The sequence below is a fragment of the Phalacrocorax carbo genome, chromosome 10 (genome assembly GCF_963921805.1).
Source record: "Phalacrocorax carbo chromosome 10, bPhaCar2.1, whole genome shotgun sequence".
NCBI lineage: Eukaryota > Metazoa > Chordata > Aves > Suliformes > Phalacrocoracidae > Phalacrocorax > Phalacrocorax carbo.
The window spans coordinates 12,596,532-12,616,332 of NC_087522.1; the positions used below are offsets into that span (position 1 = coordinate 12,596,532).

Here is a 19,801-nt window from a genome sequence, read left to right on the forward strand (position 1 = left end):
TATACTTTGATTTGTGTTAGAAAGTGTATGCCTGTTATTTTCTGAAACAAAATAGTAATAATTTTAATGTTATAATACACTGTGTTACAGCATTGAATGCTATGTATTTATTGAAGAGGATGAGCTGCCTATGGTTTAAATTAAGCTTTAAAAAGAAAGTGCTTTTCATAGAAGAGTATGTATCTGGATCTTTCAACAGTGCATTTGTCCAGCTTTCCGTCCAAATGGGAACTGTGGGGACTCTGGGACAAGCTGGCCTAAGCTGGTTAACAGGAATTAGAACATCTACTAGTCTTGATGGGGGAATCCAGGTGAAAAAAGGGCAGGAGCTCAAAGTTTTCTTGAACACTCCAGAAGAATCTATGGAGATAATTAATTTCAGGTAAAATTAAGCAAGTACATCTTCCTAAATAGTAATCGTGATAACCTTCTTGAATCAGAACTTAACTGGCAGGCTCATTAATAGAGCAGAAATATATTTTTTCAGAAAATGAACTGACTCATAGTCCATAAAGGAAAGAGAAATTTTTTCTGTGCATTTTACACTGTTTTAGAATATAAACATACATTCTTCCACTGAAGTGAAATGCTTAAATCAAAGCCTTATGATAAAAGACGTAAATGAATTTTTCATACTCCCCTGTTTTTTCCTACTGAATGTCAGTGCTGTTTCTGGAACTTTAGTGTCCAAAGAATCTAGTTCAGGATATTAAAGTGGTGGAGAAAAAGCTTAGCACTACTTCTACAGATGGTATTTAGCAAAACTAGGTATAGAATGGTATCTAGCAAATCACTGGAGTAATCATACCCTTCTGGTGAGTCTTTACTTAAGTTCTTTAATGTTAGGTAAAGGCTACATTGTAAAATATGACCTCAACAACTGTCAGATGTTAAGCAAATGAATTACTTCTGTTAATGCAAGCTAGGCTTTTTAGCTCTTTTTTTTTTTTTCTGCTGGCTTTCTCTTGGGACTTTTAGATTTGATAGAAATCCAAGTAGGAGGCACTAAGGTCATCAGTGTGATGACATATTGTTAAATGACACATCAACAATACGCCTCTTAGACGTGACAACAGATGAATGAAATATTTACAGTATGTGGATTGTTGTTCCTTTCTGTTTCTCTTGATTTGGGACATTGCAGATTTGGGACACTGCATATAGGATATGCAGCTCAGAAAAAGCTAAAAGGCTCTGGACTTTGCATTTAAACAATCCATTCCCTTAGGACTCTGGGAAACTTACTGATGTAATTCTGTCAGCTAGACAGAGTGAAAATCAAAATAATTACAAACCTGTATTGTGCATGATTTGAACAAAAGGCTGACTGTAGAGTCTATTAGATATTGCTCCCATCAAGTGCAGAGGCATGATTCTTGTACAAGCAGTTTAGTGAAGTTCTGAAGTTCTGGAAGAACTTCAAGACTGGAACAAAACTCATGTCTATATATAGCCTAAGGGGAAAAAAAAAATGTCTAGAGGCCAGGAAGTAAGTGGAGTTGCAATAAGCTGACTACACAAAATAGCTCAGAACAAAGAAATCTAATACAGACTGTGAAGAACAGCAGAAGAATCTCAAGTTAGTAACAAATGAAACATGGAAACTGTGGATAAAAATCAGTGCTAGTTAGTAGAAATGTAGACTGACCTTAGCAGTACTTAAACTTTCTTGGTTTTCCCATGTGGGAGAAAATGGCATATAACCGAGAATTTTGTTTACCTATTGCTGTAACTTTAGCATAATTGTTTTTAAGTGACAGTTTGAAATTCTTGGTTGTAGCTCTAAACTCTACTTCACGGTGGTGGATGAGACAGAAGACATAACTGTTTTCCAAGACCATGCAGAAACCAGATCTTGCACGAGGGAGGAAGGTGAGTCTAGCTATCATGTTTGCCTTAGAAAGCTCGATCATTCTGAAATAGCCACAACAGGTCATTTTATTCAGTAGAATTTATTTTTTACACGTTAGTTCTGAAAGGTCTTCAGTACAATGTTCATTTGCGTGTTTGCTTTGTTTGTTGTTCTAACTGAATGTTCGAGTGTTGTCTTCCACCAGTGTCTGAGATTATTGGCTGGCAGCTGTGTTCTGAAATGTCATACCCTAACCCAGCCAGCGGTTTGGTTTTCCTGCTTGCTGGACCTTTGAAAGTGGCTGTCACATTAACCAAGCAGGACAAAGGCCTGCACCAGTACATTGTGGAAGCTGCATATAACTATGTTCCTCAGGTACCATTATGGCATGCTTGACTTTGGCTTTAGTTTTAGTTTATTATGCTGATGAAAGAATGGTGTATCTCAGTACTTTATATTCGACTTAACTGGTTTCCAAGGTCTACATTATTATTTCCATTCCTATTATAGGGGGAAAATATGTTGAAAACAAATTACTGATGCTGATAGTAGGTACATACTATTTCCATGTACAAAACACCATACACAAATATTAAGTCATTTGGTTAGATAAGTCTGACAGAGCTGGAAGTAGAGACCAGGATTTTTGACTTGGTGCCCAGGACTAAACAACCTGGCCTCACTTCAATGGCTTGTTTCTCTTTGTGACAAAACCCCCCTCAAAACCCAAATCGTTAATTTACATAAAACACCTTGTTTAGAAAGCAGAAGTTAAGCTCCGATGAATCCACTCCAGGAAGCTGTCAATTGTTTTACTATGTTCATTTGTGCAAGCCTGGGGAAAGAATGGTTTTCAGGAGGTTTTCTGCAGGAGACAGTAAGAATTTATGGCCTTCTCTAAAATGATAGTCTAGGCATTTAACATGGGCAGTGGCTGGAGTCTTATCTTCTATCACAGCCCAAGTATGCTGCTGGGCTTGAGCTAATTCTTTTTACTGGGAGACAATTTGAGCTTTGGCTTTATTCAAACACTCCTCAGTATCTAAGACAGTGAGATAAGAGCAATAAGAAGAGTAACTTTCCCTTCATGATTTTGTTTTTCTGATTTACTCTAATAAAAGAAGGAAAGGGAACAGGCATTTTCCTTTGCCAGAGAATCTGACATATGTAGGCAGGGCAAGGCTGAAACAGTCAACTGAGGCACCCACTGCAGGGTCAATGCTCTGTGTACTGTATCCCACTGTGGACATCAGAGAGTAAGGGTTAAGGCAGCCCTACCAAATTCTAGTAGTTACGTAGGCCTGAACTATAGAGCTTAAATTTATAACTGGAAGTGTGGTCTTATTTTCCATAAATTTTGGCAGTATTCAGCATAATTTCGAGAGAAGGTCAGTATGCTGTGAAATTTGAGGTGTTCAGATGGCGTTTCCCAAGACAAGTACTGGTCAGGGAATGTAAAATACAGCCTGGGAAAAACAGAGATTTCTTGCTGAAAATCTCAAAAAGCAGTTAGGTGAAAAATTATTGTAGTGGCTATGACCACGTGATGTAACTGAGTGTGTAGATTGTTTTGTAAATGCTGTGCCAATTGCAAATGCGGTTCCCTTTTCTTTCTTTCAGGAGAATTCATGGATCCCAAATGAAGCTGTCCTTCACTTCTTCATTGGGACTCCGAAGTCAGACTTGAAAAGGGATGTTGGTGTTGACCTAAATTTTAGTGTCCCACAGAAGAAATTCAGAATCCAATTTTTTCAACCTAAGAAGAAAATTGAGATTGATGGTAGGTTTTTCAACTAAAAACCAGGTCATCACTTAGTGTCAGTAAGGAGAACTTCATTAGAATTAACAGAGAAATATCAATATATTTCAGTCAATAATCTGATGCCAAAACTGTACTGTTGTATGATAGCTGTTCAGTTTACTACTTTAGGTAACACCCATGCCCAGTGTTGTTTGCATCTTGGTTAAGACTGTTTTGCACAGCCAGAGGTTCAGTACCTCATTCACAAACCCATGTTAAAGAGGAAAGCTCTTACTAGTATATATGAAGTTAAGGCTAAGGAACATAGTGGATTGTTCTGTAATCTTTTACGTATGCTGAACTGGCCTTACTAGACCTGAATTTTAGTTTGCTGTATTCTATTACTTATAATACAAAATCACTTGTTGACAAATCAGTTAAGTACTTACTGTGATATTGCTGTCCATTATAACAAAAAGTAACATTTCAATCACATTGTAGCATAGAAAACAAAATCAACAAACTCAATGATGAAATATAAACTGATAAATATATGGAAAGTATATAGACAACATATTTCAGCTTCTTTTACATGCTGGTCGAGTGATGTTTTGTTCTGACATGTTCTACCATATCACATATTTAGAATTTGTTACTCCAGGTATTTTTTTTTATCCTGGTTGCTTTCAAATAGATTGCATGGAAGATTTACCTGCACTGTGCAAAGCTTTGGGTGCGCAGTGTTCTGAGCTCATGAAATGTCTCCACAGCACAGCTTACAAGTTTTACCACAGGCCTAAAGGAAGTGTATAAATCACTTCCAGAACCAAGCTGGTTTGTTGGAGATAGCTTCATTGCCTTTTCTCAATTAGTATTCTCAGAATGTCCTTTCAAAATGAAATGTCTATTCTGAGGACACTTCAATGCCTTTGCAAACTCTGTTCCTAACTTTTTTCCTTTGCTCTGATATTTATTATGTTTTTTTCTCTGTAAGTATATTGTTCACAACAATGGCAACTATCATTTTGGGTACAGTTTTATGAAGCATCACTGAACAGTGTATGTCCAAAAAAAGTAAACAGTTTTATTTTTCTCAAAGGGAGAATTGAGTTATCTAAAAATTCACGAATTGGACACCTGGAGCTGATAGTAGATGACCGAGATGTATATTACATTAAGGTATGTGTTCAGGTCATGAGCTCTCTAGGATGAATACTTAAATAAAAGTACAGGAAAGAAGGGCAATGAAAAACATATTGAAAAACAGTTTTGGGAGAAATCCATCAGAGGAATTACCAGTTCTCTTTATTACATATTTTTGAGATAGACTCAGTGCTAAATGGCTGTGTTTTAAAAGCTTCTAAGGCATGGCTTCTGCAAGTAATCTAAAGCAATTTTTTCACATTCAGAAGTACTCAAAACTTTTGGGTTGCTTCCAGTATTAAGTTGGTACAGAAGATCACATTGACTCCTGTGGACTTTGGCTCATTATGTGCATATGTAGTCATACAGTTTTTCAGACTACGTATTCTGACCATGCGTAAAGACTCTGTGAGTAAGCCCAGGCTAATTTCTTCATTTCTGTGGACTCTATAGGTGCAAGAATCTTTCAGATACTGTTCCTTATATCACAGATTTTTTTTTTTTCTTTTAAAGCACTAGGGAAATAGTAAGAGAATGCCAACGTTTGAAAAGAAAAAGCAAACAAAAATGCAAGTGGGAGTTTATCACTGAAACTCTACGGATATTTTTGTTTATATTTCAGGACTTGAACAACTCTTTTCATCATGCAATTGATACCCATAGCAGGATCCATGTCTTACATGGGTCTCCAAAGCCAGTCAGTTTCAAACACTCTGCGTTTTCCTACAGTGAACACATTATTTAACAGATTAGGTTTTTTCTAGAGTAATATTTCAACAAAGATTTTTTGAATGCTTCTCACAAACCCAAACACTAATTAGCATTGCAGATTGTTGCATTTGCATCTAGTCCAGCCTAAATCTAGTTACCTACTGTAAGATTGCCAATATTTTCAGTAACATGATACTATTTTTTTTTGGCCAAGAATTGTAACATTCTTAGTGATTTTAGTCACTACTGGAGCCAGCAGGAGGTGAAGGAAATAGCATTTCACACCACTGTGATTTTTGTGTAACTGGAAAAACAAACCTATCCTTCCTCCCCATTATTTACTAACAGCAAGTTTTATGGTTTGGCGGGTTGGAAGGGGGGTTATTGGGTATATAGGAAAAAAGCTCCTTTCTTCTTCCTCTCATTTAATTTCTGAAACGCTCAAATCTATATTATTGCTTTATCAAAACTGGATCAGTTTGTACTGTTGATTGGCTCAGGTTTTGTGTTTGATTGGTTGTTCTAGGGAATGACAGATTTGCAGATGCTGAGTGGAGAGCAGAGGTACATGACCCAGCTGGAGGTAAAGCTGATAAAGCAAAGCAGTCCTATCATTCTGTCAGGAAACATCACTAAACAACTTGGCAAGAAGATAGCTTTTTCAGTGTCCCTGAATAATTTATTGAAGGATGCTGCATTTCTTTCAGGTTAGAAGACAATATGTATTTGCCATATTAGTGTTAGCTCTGGAGGCCTTATATATTAGGGTTGCCTAGTTTTGGTTTGGTGTTTCTAAAGTCCTTTCAAATCAGTAAGACTGCTTTCTTAAATTATTATCCTTTGTAAATTAGTACTAATATGTCTTTCAGAGTAATAGGAATTATAAATTAAGTTGGTTTTAAAGTCTGTTTTTAATTACTGTTGAGGAGGATGGAGGAAATAAGATGTAAGGAATCACTTAACAAAAAAATGCCAAAACAATAACAGAATCACAGAATCCCAGGTTGGAAGGGACCTCAGGGATCATCTAGTCCAACCTTTCTAGGAAGAGCAGAGTCTAAACAAGATGGCCCAGCACCCTGTCCAGACGACTCTTGAAGGTGTCCAACGTGGCCAAGTCAACCACTGCTCTGGGGAGATTATTCCGATGGTGACTGTCCTCACTGTGAAAAATTCCCCTCTCGTGTCCAATCGGAATCTCCCCAAGAGCAACTTGTGTCCATTCCCCCTTGTCCTCTCCATGTGACTCCTTGTAAAAAGGGAGTCTCCATCTCCTTTGTAGCTACCCCTTAAGTACTGGTACATGGTGATGAGATCCCCTCTAAGCCGCCTTTTCTCAAGGCTGAACAAACCCAGCTCTCCCAGCCTACCCTCACATGGCAGCTTCCCAGTCCTTTGATCATCTTAGTGGCCCTTCTCTGGACCCCTTCCAGCCTGTCCACATCCTTTTTGTATAGAGGGGACCAGAACTGTACCCAGTACTCCAGGTGCGGCCTGACAAGCGCTGAGTAGAGCAGGATGATGAATTCTTTATCTCTGCTGGTGATGCCCTTTTTGATGCAACCCAGCATCCAGTTGGCCTTCTTGGCCGCAGCAGCACACTGTTCGCTCATGTTGAGCTTCCTGTCCACCAGGACCCCCAGGTCCCTTTCCACAGAGCTGCTCTCCAGCCAGGTGGATCCCAGTCTGTGCTGCGCTCCTGGATTATGTTTTCCCAGGTGCATGACCTTACACTTGTCCTTGTTGAACTTCATAAGGTTCTTGCTGGCCCACTCTTCCAGCCTATCCAGATCTCCCTGCAGAGCAGCTCTCCCTTCTGGAGTGTCTACTTCCCCACTCAACTTGGTGTCATCATCAAACTTCATCAGGCTACACTTGATGCCGTTATCCAGATCGCTTATAAAGATGTTGAATAACATTGGGCCCAATATCGATCCCAGGGGGACTCCACTAGTGACAGGTTGCCAGTTTGAGAAAGAGCTATTTATCACCACCGTTTGGGTGCGGCCTGTCAGCCAGTTCCCTGCCCTCTGCACAGACAACTTGTCTAGGCCATAACGCATCAATTTCTTCAGGAGGAGGCTGTGGGGGACTGTATCAAAACAGTTCTTAGAATATTTTCTGGTTTTCACTTTTGTTAGTACAAAACAGTGCAGAGACACATATATGTAGCTAAATGTCTCTTAAGACCTCTTGTACTAAAAATCTTGACTTTTTTTCTCATTAAGAGGAAAATACAAGAGAAAGTATCAGGAAGAGGGCTTTACTATTTGTATAACATCAATTTGTTAAAAGGTAAATTAATACAGTGAAATAAACCAGTAATTTAAGTCTAAGGCTCTCATTTTTTCCTTAGTATTTCTTACTGTAGTCTCCATGTGGCAAAGATATTGAGATGTCATAGGATTACAAAATATTTTCAAATAAAACTAGCTTTTAAGGAATGTAGAATGCCAGTTTGTGTTTTGGGAGATCATCTTTTGGTGAGATCTTCATCCTTAGCTTTCACAACCTTGCTCTGACTTAATGTAGAAGTAAATATCCACATGTTCATGCTAGGTTTTAGGTAATTAAAAGATCAGTCTGTTAGAATTTATTTCCTTTTAGAAGCAGCTCTGGCTGGATTCTTTTCACTAAACTATAAGCAGTATCTGAGAAATACAGTCTACAGGCTGTGTATGTAGTTGGAGAATGAGACTGAATATCCAGCTCTGTCTTTTTGTTTCCTACACAAGGAATACATCATGGGGTTTGTCAGTTACATGGGATGAGACTGAATGCATTTGTGTTTTTCCCACTGTAGTATTCCTCTTACTAGCTGAAGTAACTTCATGTTCTACCACTGCCTAATCACTTCTACTCTTTTTGTAGTATTTCTGGAGAAAAAGGTTGATGATAAGCTGAGACAATACTCATTGGAAGGGGAGACCTACCTTCCAGGTGTTCTTGGAGTTCACGCCATTGGTTTTGTCCATCAACGTGAGGGCTTGCAGTCTCATGGCCTGAGGATAAAATATGGACTCCTAGGTACAGTGAAAAAGAGGGAAAGTAAAAACATTGTTTGTCTCATATTTCTGCAAGTTATTTGCCTGTGTGATTAGGACACTCTTAACGTAGATTTCAGTTGATTTTTAAACTGTGATCTGAGACCTAGGATGAGCTTCTGTTTTCACTTGGATAAACTCTACTCTTTGAGTCTGCATATAAAAAACAATTAATGCTTTTAAATTGTGTTTCACAAGCATGTCCAACATTTGATTAAAAATCACTTTTTCAATGGGAATTGCTTCTAATTAATTTGTGTTCTCAGGCATTTATACAAAATGAATAGTTGCATGCGCACACTTAAAAATATGAGGGACTGTTTCTAGGAGACAGTTGGCTGTGTTCTGGCTGCCATTAACTGTGTGTTAATTTTATTGGACAAAACAGTCATCAGTACAATTATACATTATACAATTATACAACAGTACATCAGTACAATTATATGACGGTATTGAATACTTGTGGTAGCTAGTCATGATAAGTATTATAGTGTGATTGTGTATGTAAAGTATGTTTCACTTTCAGAGAGAGTATGTAGCAATTTAAGTAGTAAAGTTTTCTTAAACCTATGCAGGTATGACCCCACAATTTTGCTAAAAGTGGCATGCTGACCAGAATATTTTATACACACAAACAGAAATATACCTGAGCATTTGTAACAGTATTAGAGGAAGTCTAGCTATAACTAGGCAATTGTGAAATTATATACTTAGAGCTTAAGTCACATTTTGATATAAACCCAGTTTGGCAACTGTTCCACCTGAAGTGGTCAGAGATTCCTTGTAGAAGTACTGGATTTTAAAAGGAAAAATAATGTAATTCTACTCATTGGTTGAAACTTCAAATTTGTTATTTTAAGTTTTTCTCAGTGACCACAGGGGCTAGAAGTTCATTATTCTTTTTTGTTTAAGATGTAATGTCATGTAATGTCATGATGTTGGGAGCTGAGTGGTAACAGAAAATCATCAAATATTGTGAGACGCCAAGAAAGCTGCAAAGGTTGATCATGATTAGTTTGTAGTGCTTTTACTTCACCCAGAAAAAATTTTATTTAAGTAATAAACTTAGTGCCTCCTTTTATTTAAGTATTTATTTACTGCTTCTGAAGGGAAAGTGAGTGGAAGAACATGGAAGTATGGTAAATGTCTAAGGAGAGCCTTTGCTTTTCTTAAACAAAATTGGCCTAAATCATTGGATTGCTTTCATTCCATTCTTAATACAAACCAGCTGTTTCCAACTGTCTGAAGGTAGAAACATCTTAAATTTTAACAGAGTATAAAGTAAACAGAGGCCCAAACTCTTATATGTAAAGCCTGTAACATGGCTGTTAACAGGATTTTCATTTGTAGTACAGCTTGTGGAAAAAAAAAATCAAAGTTTGCAATGCCTAAAGCATTTTTTCCAAAGTTTTACAAATTTTTGCATATACAGCATGTCTGTAGTCAGAAGTGCAAAGCTATTGATTGCTGTTAGGTTGGACATACGTGTAGCAGGAAAATAAGTTCAGGTGTCAGAAACAGTGTTTTGACACCAACATTGTAGTCTGTAAAATGTGTTTAGATCTTGAGCAGAGTGAAAGTAATTCTTGAGCTGAACCTCATGGTAATGCAGTTATACCAGTATTGGTACCAATCTTCACAAACTTTGGTCAGTGGCTTTAGACTGCAGAACATAACTGCCTGACCTTTTACAGGCATTAAACATCTACTTGTCTCTCACTTCCTACTGTGGTAGCGTTTTCATTTTCATAGATGTAAATCACTTCTCTAGCAAATACAAACTTGCTGTTCTTAAATGCAGGTTCATTAAATATGTGCTTTCCTTTGGATTCATAGGATAAATCAACAAGTATCTATCTGTAAAAACAGATAAATCTCACTTCAATGTTTTTGAAAAATGGAAACCTTGAAGCCAGCACTAGACATATACTGTCAACATTTTTAAGTTAACTTCTGATTTATTTGAGTAGGTAACTTTGTGATTTAACTTGAACAGGAGAGGCAAAAAATCTTCATCATGAATGCGGTATGCGGCAAAAGATTAAAGTGGAGACAGGTGTACATGGCGAGTACAAACTTGATATTGGGCATGAATATCACTGTATGCAGACTCCGACCTATAATCACAAGGTAGAGATACTGACCAAAGCACTTGTGTGCTTGTGGGCTGAGTGACTTGTGTGTCACTCACATACTGAGGGTCTTAAACAGAGCAATACCCAAAATGTCATTTTTGGATCAGTCTTTTTCATCTCATCTTGTTTCTCTTTGCTTTCTGTGTAGACAAAGATATCTAGTCAAGTTGCTAATTTATCCGGTAGTCCATTACAGCTGTAAGTGATGGAACTCTCCAGTGGTGTAATTTTTAATGTATTAATTCACAGACCTCTGCAGAATCTTTGTGAAAGTTTTTGTTATATATAAAACAATAATATTAATAAGTTTATGATTTATCTTATTCTATCCTCTTTGTAACTACAAGTCAGGAATTCTGCTTATTCATACTTTTTGCCTGAAGCCAAGAATTGTTAGGATTTCCTATGAAGCAAGAACTTGCCAGGCTTGTAGCTACACAGTGAATCCTTGTGGGGCAGTGCATCAGGAGTACCCGAGTCCAGTTACTTTAGCTTTTGTGAAAAGCAATTTGACTGGCAGTGCATAAACAAAAAGTTTTGGGTTTTGTCCACTGAATTTATATCTTCTGATGGAACATGCTTCAGTGAAAGGGTTATCAGTCATTGAAACAGGCTCCCCTGGGAAGTGGTTGGCTCACCATCCCTGGAGGTGTTTAAAGGCATATAGATGTGGTGCTTAGGGACATGGTTTAGTGGTGGACATGGCAGTGTTAGGTTAATGGTTGGACTTGACCATCTTAAAGGTCTTTTCCAACCTAAATGATTCTATGATTCTATAATACTTATTTGGAAAATTTGCAACCCTTTCTGCTGTAGTCTTGTTTGCTACTTGGGAATATTTCTACAGGCAGTTAACAATAGTGAATAAAAGAGAAGCCATGGTTTACAGGAAAAAGGTGGTTTTCTGTTTTTTAGGTTCACCTGAAACACGAAGCAAGTGCATCTTGGCTTTCCTCCCAGATGGAAGTGAACTATGGGGAACACTGGGATGAAATAAACAACAAGAAGAAACTGCTGATCAGCCAAGCATTTAAGAACAGTTCCAGTTCATCTCTAGTCAACTATTTCATGGAGGTAATCATGACTGTTGAAGAGTAAGACCTTCACTTCAAATATTTTCTTGTTCATTTTAAACATCAGTGAAGTCTGTGTGTCTATGTTGTGAAAAGAAACCCCAATCTGTAATTGATCAGCATGCACCAAAAGCTGTCAAGTGAATGGCAAATGTGCAGAGCAGAGGCACTAGCTGTGACCTTCCAGCTACTATGTGTGTTTGTGTGTGTCTTAGCTTAGACAGCCCTGAAGATGGGATCCTGTTTTTATTTAAATTTGCTTCACTTTTTTTCCAGTTTACCGTGCAAGTCCTGGAAAAACACGTGAATTATAGAACCCAGCTGCAGCACTCGCACAACTCTCAGGTTTATTTGCAGAGCAGCACCAACTTTGAGGTGCAGTATAATGACCGCATGCCATTTGTGGCTGGACTGCAGTGGAAAGACGCATCCAGAAATGGCCTGAAGAAGTGGGAAGGTGAAGTACCACAAACCATTTCCAGTCTGCAATTAGAAAAGCAGTCATTGAAAGTTGCTGCGAGGATTTTGTAAGGTAGTTTTGTATGGGTGTAACAGAATCATAGAACTATTGGTTGGAAGAGACAGACCCTGGAGTTCATCTAGACTAGCCCCCTGCTTGAATCAGGACTGTTCCTAACAGTGGATCACATCTGCTGTGGCTTTGTTTAGCTGAGTTTTTGAGATCTCCAACTTTCCGCAGCCTAGCTGGCTAGCCTCTTCCAGCAATTCCTTAGCCTCTCAAAGTGCAGTTTGTGGCCATTGTTCCTCGTATTGTCTGCCTCTTTTGAAGGGTTTGTATTTCTTATCTTTGCCATTTACTTTCAAGTTAGCTGTAGGCAGCTGTTAGATTCTGCTGTTCCTCTGCCAGGCTAAACAAGCCCGGCTTCCTCCCTTCTTGTCACAGGTCTTGTTGCCTAGACCCTTCATCATCATAGCAGCCCTATGCTGTAGCCTTTCTGGTTTCTCGCCATCCACTTTGATCTGGGTGCTCCAAAACCAGATCCAGTGTTGCAGACATAACCTCTCCTGTGCTGTGCAGAGGGGCACAACTTTGTCTGATGGTGGTGCTGCTAATGTAAACCAGTAATGTCCTGTTAGCTTCTGACTGAGATAACTGACGAAGTAGTAAACCATATTTTTAAAAAAATTCTTTACTCTAGAAACTGATCAAGTTTGTTTTAAGAACATTAGAAAATGGGATACTGAGCAGAATTCTAATGGTGTATTTTAAGCTATAAATTTAAGGCCTGTATATATGTATGGATATTTTTTAAAACTCACATTTATCTTAGACCTTTTGCTTCATAAAGTACAGCAGGGAGTAGGCCTTTATAATAATAAGCTGTATTTTACATTTTTAGAGTTCTTTCTCAAATAGGGGTTAAGTTACCAGTGATGTGCCAAAAATCAGTTTTCTGACATTTAGTGCTTAAGATGGATTGAATGCCACTACCATTTATGCTTCAGTGGATAATGCTGGATCAGGACAATTATTGGATCAGTGTGTAGATTTGCTGTTGAGAAGGTTTTTTTTTCAAATCCAGTATACACCATACGTGCAAAAACTTGGATCCTTATAAACACAAAACAACTGGCTTGATCAGTGAACTGAATTAACTGATGCTTTTCTGCTTGTTAAGGTGAAACAAACTAAGGTTAGGTTAATGCTAAAGTTTTAAAAATTTGGAGATTACTTTGTGAGTGCCTGTCATAAAATGATCATGAGTTACTGAACTGTATCATGGTGAATGAATGGTGTAATTTCATAAATAACCTGCAAAATTTCAACAGGCTATTATTGAAATTTCAGCAGCTTGTCAGATATAAACATTCTGAGCTGCCTGTAAACTAGTTTCCAAAATAACCTACCAATCCTGTTCAAAATGCATGTATTGCAGGGTTGAATTTCTGTGTTGGCATATGTCAGAAGAGCTTTGATTAAGGCCATTATTGTAATTATGTGAATAATGATACAGACTTACAGTTCAGGTAAAGATTTCACATTTTGTTGCAGATCATGCAGTAGAACCCTTTCCTGGTGCCATCTAGGTACTGGACTTCATAAACTTCCATTTATTAGCAAACCTCCCTGTGTGTTACACTGTGTGGTATGTTATGATAGTGAAGGTCATTAATTTCATTATATACCATCCAGACATTTTGGCAGTTGGAAGAGAATAGGTTGATAGTAGCATTTTAGCCTCATTCCAAAACCCCAGCGTCTTATCAGCTTTGTTGCAGAGTTAGAATCCGGGTAGCTTGAAATCTCACTTTTCTGCCAGCTTTAATATATGTTCCTTCCAGGTGGATTAAATATAGACTCCCCATGGCTATATCTGTATGCAGCTCACAAACTACATCAGCCTCAGCATTCTGCTTATTCGTTGACTATGGAGCTGACAAGTGGAAAAGTTCTCTCCATTAAGAATCTCATAGTGGAACTAATCTATAAAGATCAAGGTAATGAAAAGGAAGGGAAAGTTCACATTTACACGCCAGCTACCACATACCTGCAGGTTAGTAACATGATGCTTCCTATAGCGCATGGCTTTGATGATAGAGCTTTGTGATAGATACCCAACAGAACTGTCATCATACTGAAATAACACTTGTTCAGCAGGCTATGTGAAGTAGCTTGTTTGAGAAACTCCTGCAGCACCATCTGCCAGCTTATGAGAGGAACTTGAAATGTCTATGTTCATCTGTTTTTTGTGCTTCAATGATGAGCTATTCTTCCTCTGGGGCATCTGTATCGGCATAGCAAGGATCTCTTTATTAGCTTTGAAAAAATGTTAGGGCCACCACCTCTGCCCCGCTTTGGAACTAGAGTCTATCACTCCCTGAACAAAGCCCAAATAAATGATGGCAGAGTTTTGCCTAGGAGTGTACGAATAATAATTACCATTTTAAAGTTCTCTCCACCTCTGTCGCTGCCATGAGCTAACAGTTTCAGGAAGTAGGAAAATTGGGTCATCATGTAAGAAAAGTTTAAAACTTATTCCTTAATGATATGAAACAGCTGAGAATGTATTTCATTTACAAAGTAGGAAGAACAGCAACCAAACTTCTAAATTAAGAGCCCAGTGATGACAGCATTCACCTAAATTTGAGGCATTATATTTAAAGGTATCCTCTGCCTGATAAGAATGTAATCCACCTCTTCCTGGAGAGTATCCTGCTCAATAGGCTGTCACGTAGTTCGTGGCACTTGCTGCCTCTTAATATGGCACTGTTTGTAAAAATTCTCCACGACTATTTGGAGCTCCATTAATGTTAGAGCTCTGATCTTACAGAACACCCTTGCCACTGAGGTGTTCTTGCTGCTACTTTTTACCCCACTGTGCCTCTACAAAATGAATAAGTATCTCTATAGGTAACTGCAATATGAACAGATTCAGTAGGAAAAATGGTAATCCTATTACAGGCTAGAGGACTGGATAGTTCACCGGTTGGGAACAATCCTGAGAAATGAAAGGTTATTTCTTTTGTTGTGACTCAGAGAATTACTCCAGTCTCCCACAAACCTGTGTAAGAACCTTCCATAGCAGGTTCTCAAATGCAGTCTTCTGTCTTTTCTATTGGAATTCTTTCACTTTCTAGAAAATGATTGTCATCTGGGTGGAATTAGTGTGCCCCGAGTCTGGATTCTAAGCTTCCTCCTAATTTGTTTTAGACCATGTTATGCAATAGAGATTTAAAACTGATTTCATCACAGTTGCTGTGCATTAAGCAATATGAGAAACCTCTGTCACTGTGCAAAGTGTAGATCTGTCTTGGAGAAGCTTAACTTCTTCTCTGCCTCTGTATAAGTGAGATGAGAGCCTGGAATTTTTGCCTTCTTTTAGAATCCACTGCAGTTGTCTAAATCTTTAACTTAGGTTCATGTTTAAGAAGTTCCTTTATTCTGAACTGCAGCTTTCACTTGTTAGATCACTGCTGGTTCAGGCACAGTGTGGAGGGTTGTGAGAAATGTTCATGAATGAGAAAAAAAAATGTTCCACAACTATTTTCTTTATAACTATTTAGCTTTTTCTCTCTTCCTTGCTTAGGGGGCATAAAACAAACCTCGAGATCTTTATGGCAATTCAGAATATTTTGATAATGGAAAAGTTGGCATACTGTTTCTAATAGTTCTTGTAAAGATCATCTCCAAGAAAATGTGTTCTTTTCACTTCTGTGCTGTGCTGTTGGCACAATAGGATTCTGTCTGTCCTATTTCACCCAAGCTAATGTGTTCATCTTTGTTTTTCAGGCATCCACATTTAATCATCTTGGGAGGAATGTTCTGCATAGCTATAGTGAAATGATATCTCTGTGGAATCAGCTTGTGAAGAATGAGATTCATTTGGAGAGTAATGAACGAGCCAAATTTCTCCTCTTTATCTTAAAGAGTACAAACCAGGAATTTAACTTCACAGCCAGCTATCAGAATCTACCAGTGGTAAGAAAGAAATACAAATGCAATTTCTTTGACTCAGCACTGTGTTTTTCAGGCCTGCAACCTTCCTGAGAGATGTTATTGCTAGTGTTGAAATTTAAACACTTCCAGTGCTGCTTCTGTTTCTGTCTGTTTTGACAACCTACAATGTAAAACTAAGTTCAAAAAGAAAATAAACAATAACTTGTGTGGTGTAGTTTTGAGTACTTCTTACCTTCTTGGGAGGCCAACTACAGACAGAAGGTCAGGGAGGAGTGGACAGAGAGATTACATGGCTAGAAAGAGAGCTGTAGATGTGGTTAATTAAATTTAGATGCAGATATATTGCAGGTGTGGAAGATTCTACTGTCTTGGAGAATCAAAATATCATGCCTGCTAGCGAGCATAGTAACAGACTGGGTTTATATTCATCCCTTCCAATCTCAAAATCATTTCTGCTTTGCTTGATATCTGCAGCACAAGAAGGGTAATCAGCAGTTTGTCCTTCAAAGAGATACTTTGATCCGTTACTTTGGTCAGTTCCTTGCAGGATGTCTTAAGGTATTCTAGTCATAATATTCCACGCTTTGAAAAGCCAATCAGTTTTTGTCTGTAAATGTATTGGTACCAGAGCTAAAGCTTGCTCTAATTGCAAATAAGTTACACAAAAGTGATACATTATAGGACATTTGTCTTCTCCTGAAGTCAGTGGTTTTCTACTAATGTCACTTTTAATCCTATGTAAATGGAGATCAGGATTTAAACTGAAGCAGAAAGGGGTTGATCTGTGAAATCACCACCTTTCTGCAGCCTGTTGAACAATGTAGTTTCTACATGGATGTTTCTGAATATGGATGCAGTAAATATGATGTAATTTTCCTTTTCTGGTCTCATGATTTGGCTGCAGCCTAAGAAGACAAACTTTTCTGTGAAAACTGTATGGAGAGGTTATAAAAGTCTGCCTGCCATGCTGCAGTTTGAAGGTCAGATGGAAGAGCTGAAGAAGGAGAAGATGCTCTATCAAAAACGTGGAACCCTCCATTTCAGGTTCAGTAGTCTTATTATTTCTACTCTGAAGAATGTTTTGGCCTAAATTTAATGTGCATCTTGATGCTCTTGGGAAACGTTCTGGGCTTTACAAAGTGGAAGTGCCACCTGCGCAAAGCCTGCACTTCCTCCCATCTGGCTGTCCAAACTTGCTCAAGCACGCTGACTTCATGGGCTGGTTATTTGCATCCATTTAGCTTTTGCCCTTGTTATTGAAATGATAGTGAACAAAGTTGTCAAAGGCAAGAGGCAATATGTGCTGTGGAAATGTGTTGGTTGGCAACTCTGCTGGATATTTAGTCTTCTTTCATGAAAACAGCAGGATTTTGGGGATTGGGGGCTCACCTGCTGGACAGCAGCTATGCTGAAAAGGCCCTGAGAATGCTGGTGGGCAGCAGGTTGACCCTGAGCCAGCAATGTGCCCTTGTGGCCAAGAAGGCCAACAATATCCCAGGTTGTGTAAAAAAGAGTGTGGCCAGCAGGTCAAGGGCAGTTGTCCTCCCCCTCTACTCTGCCCTAGTGAGATCACATTTGGAGTACTGTGTCCAGTTCTGGGCCCCCCAGGTTAAGAAGGACAGGGAACTGCTTGAGCAAGTCCATCAGAGAGCTACCAAGATGATCGGGGGGCTGGAGCACCTCCCTTATGAGGAAAGGCTGAGAGACCTGGGTTTGTTCAGCTTGGAGAAGAGAAGACTGAGGGGAGATTTCATCAATACCTATAAATATCTAAAGGCTGGGTGTCAGGATGGTGGGACTAGACTCTTTTCAGTGGTGCCCAATGACAGGCCAAGGGGCAATGGGCACAAGTTGGAACACAGGAAGTTCCACCTCAACGTGAGAAAAAACTCCTTCCCTGTGCGGGTGCCAGAGCAGCGGCACAGCCTGCCCAGAGAGGCTGTGAAGTCTCCTTCCCTGGAGGCATTCAAACCCTGCCTGGATGCATTCCTGTGCCCCCTGCTCTGGGTGTGCCTGCTCAAGCAGGGGGGTTGGATGAGATGATCTCCACGGGTCCTTTCCAACACCTACCATTTTGTGATTCTGTGATTTATGGAGTGTCCAAACTTTGAAGTGGTGAGAAGTTCCAAAATCCAGATCTGATCCTCAGTGCCACCCAGATGCCTTTTTTTATAGACCTTAGAAATAATATAGCTATTCTAAAGCCAAAGGTATCCCTTTGGTCTTGTTTAGGTTTTGGAACATGTTTCCATGTCCTGATGAGAAGAGTGCTCTCCTTCTAGATATTGGCTGTCTCTGAAATTTCTCTCTTCATTACCCATTATCAAAATACAGTCTGAAGGCCTTGGTAAAATTGTATGCTCAGACTTGAGAAATCTGGATCATCTCTGGGGACATCTCAGCTTTCTTAAGGCATAGTAAGGTCAACATAAGTGCACAAGCTCCCTTAGGAGCCACAGTGCATCTCAGAGCTAAAAAAATATGCCTTTTCAGTAATGGGAAAAGTATGTAAATGAAGAATGAATTGCTGTACCAGATATCCTAACATGTATAAAGGCAGTCCAATGTCTGCTTTGAAAGTTAATGCATATTTCAGAGATGTCCAACCAAGTAAATGTGCAGAAATATTTAATAAAGTCCATAAAACATTACACTGAAGTAGTAAACTACTCCAAGAACTATGTATTGGCTGAACATCTGTTGCATAGGATTCTTGGCATGCAGGTGTTTTTTCTACAGAAAGCATAAAATGTGTTTGATAGGCGTGATTTTCAAAGCTGCCATAAGCTTTTGGACACTGTCCCTATTTGAAATGAAGTCTTGGCATGCAGGTATATGAAGTGTATGTACTCGTTATGCATGTCAGAATTTTAGAGCGTCACCCTCTTCCATGCTCTTCCAAGCCTTTACTAAATCCAGGGAGGAAACTCTTTTATCAGAAATTCTGATAAATGTGTGTGGTTTGTATGAAGTTGTAATTGTGCTACAGTAATTTTTTAGAGGTCCTGGTCCTATGTGTTTTGCTTCTGTACATGACTCCCCGATGGCATCTGCAATTGAAAATTTTTGGAGTTCAAGTTGAACTCTACGTGATTTCTTTTTGTGATTGTCTATAAAGACCTTTTACACTTCACTTATTCCTTGTTTTTCTCCAGGCATCCTTTTAAACTGCCCATTCTGCAGAGCTTCCTTCTGCAGGAGACATTTACTGTTGACAAAAAGCAGAAGCACTACTTCTTGGAAACAAAAGTTTTGATAAATGGGGTGGAGGAAACAGTTCAAACTCTTACGCTTGGATACCAACCTGAAAGCCCCTATGTGAGTTATAGAAGAATTTCCTTCAATCTGGCATACCTAAAAAGCCAGCATAAATGAGTGATTTACTTACTGTATATATCTTATGTTCCTTGTGTTTCCTCTCAAACTTTTTTTAGATATGTGCTGGCTTAACTCATCCTTATAACTACAAGTTGTTGCCCAAAGATGCTGAAATTTGCATTTTAACTCAAAGTCACCAAAATGTGAGTAAATTTCCCATTAAATATCAGAAGGAGTGACTCATTACCTGTTCATTTAAAATTTGTCTTTTCAGATCTAACTTGCTATAGGTCTTTAGTTCCTCACCACGTAAATGCTGCAACCAAAAAGTTCAGAGGGCAATGATGTGTTTGGTGGCACCCTA

At 38.7% G+C, this 19,801-nt stretch overlaps 1 protein-coding gene across 1 annotated transcript in view; it reads left to right on the forward strand.

The window, feature by feature from the left end:
• The window catches only part of LOC135315238 (uncharacterized), a 110,304-nt gene that overhangs the window by 38,076 nt on the left and 52,427 nt on the right, over positions 1–19,801 (forward strand). The window contains exons 19-33 of the mRNA XM_064462090.1: positions 200–382; positions 1,781–1,872; positions 2,058–2,227; positions 3,473–3,632; positions 4,693–4,772; positions 5,974–6,154; positions 8,319–8,474; positions 10,488–10,621; positions 11,542–11,700; positions 11,976–12,156; positions 14,004–14,215; positions 15,952–16,140; positions 17,024–17,163; positions 19,275–19,437; positions 19,554–19,640. Coding sequence (XP_064318160.1) covers positions 200–382; positions 1,781–1,872; positions 2,058–2,227; positions 3,473–3,632; positions 4,693–4,772; positions 5,974–6,154; positions 8,319–8,474; positions 10,488–10,621; positions 11,542–11,700; positions 11,976–12,156; positions 14,004–14,215; positions 15,952–16,140; positions 17,024–17,163; positions 19,275–19,437; positions 19,554–19,640 — 2,287 coding nt within the window. The remainder of the gene's footprint in view (positions 1–199; positions 383–1,780; positions 1,873–2,057; positions 2,228–3,472; positions 3,633–4,692; positions 4,773–5,973; positions 6,155–8,318; positions 8,475–10,487; positions 10,622–11,541; positions 11,701–11,975; positions 12,157–14,003; positions 14,216–15,951; positions 16,141–17,023; positions 17,164–19,274; positions 19,438–19,553; positions 19,641–19,801) is intronic.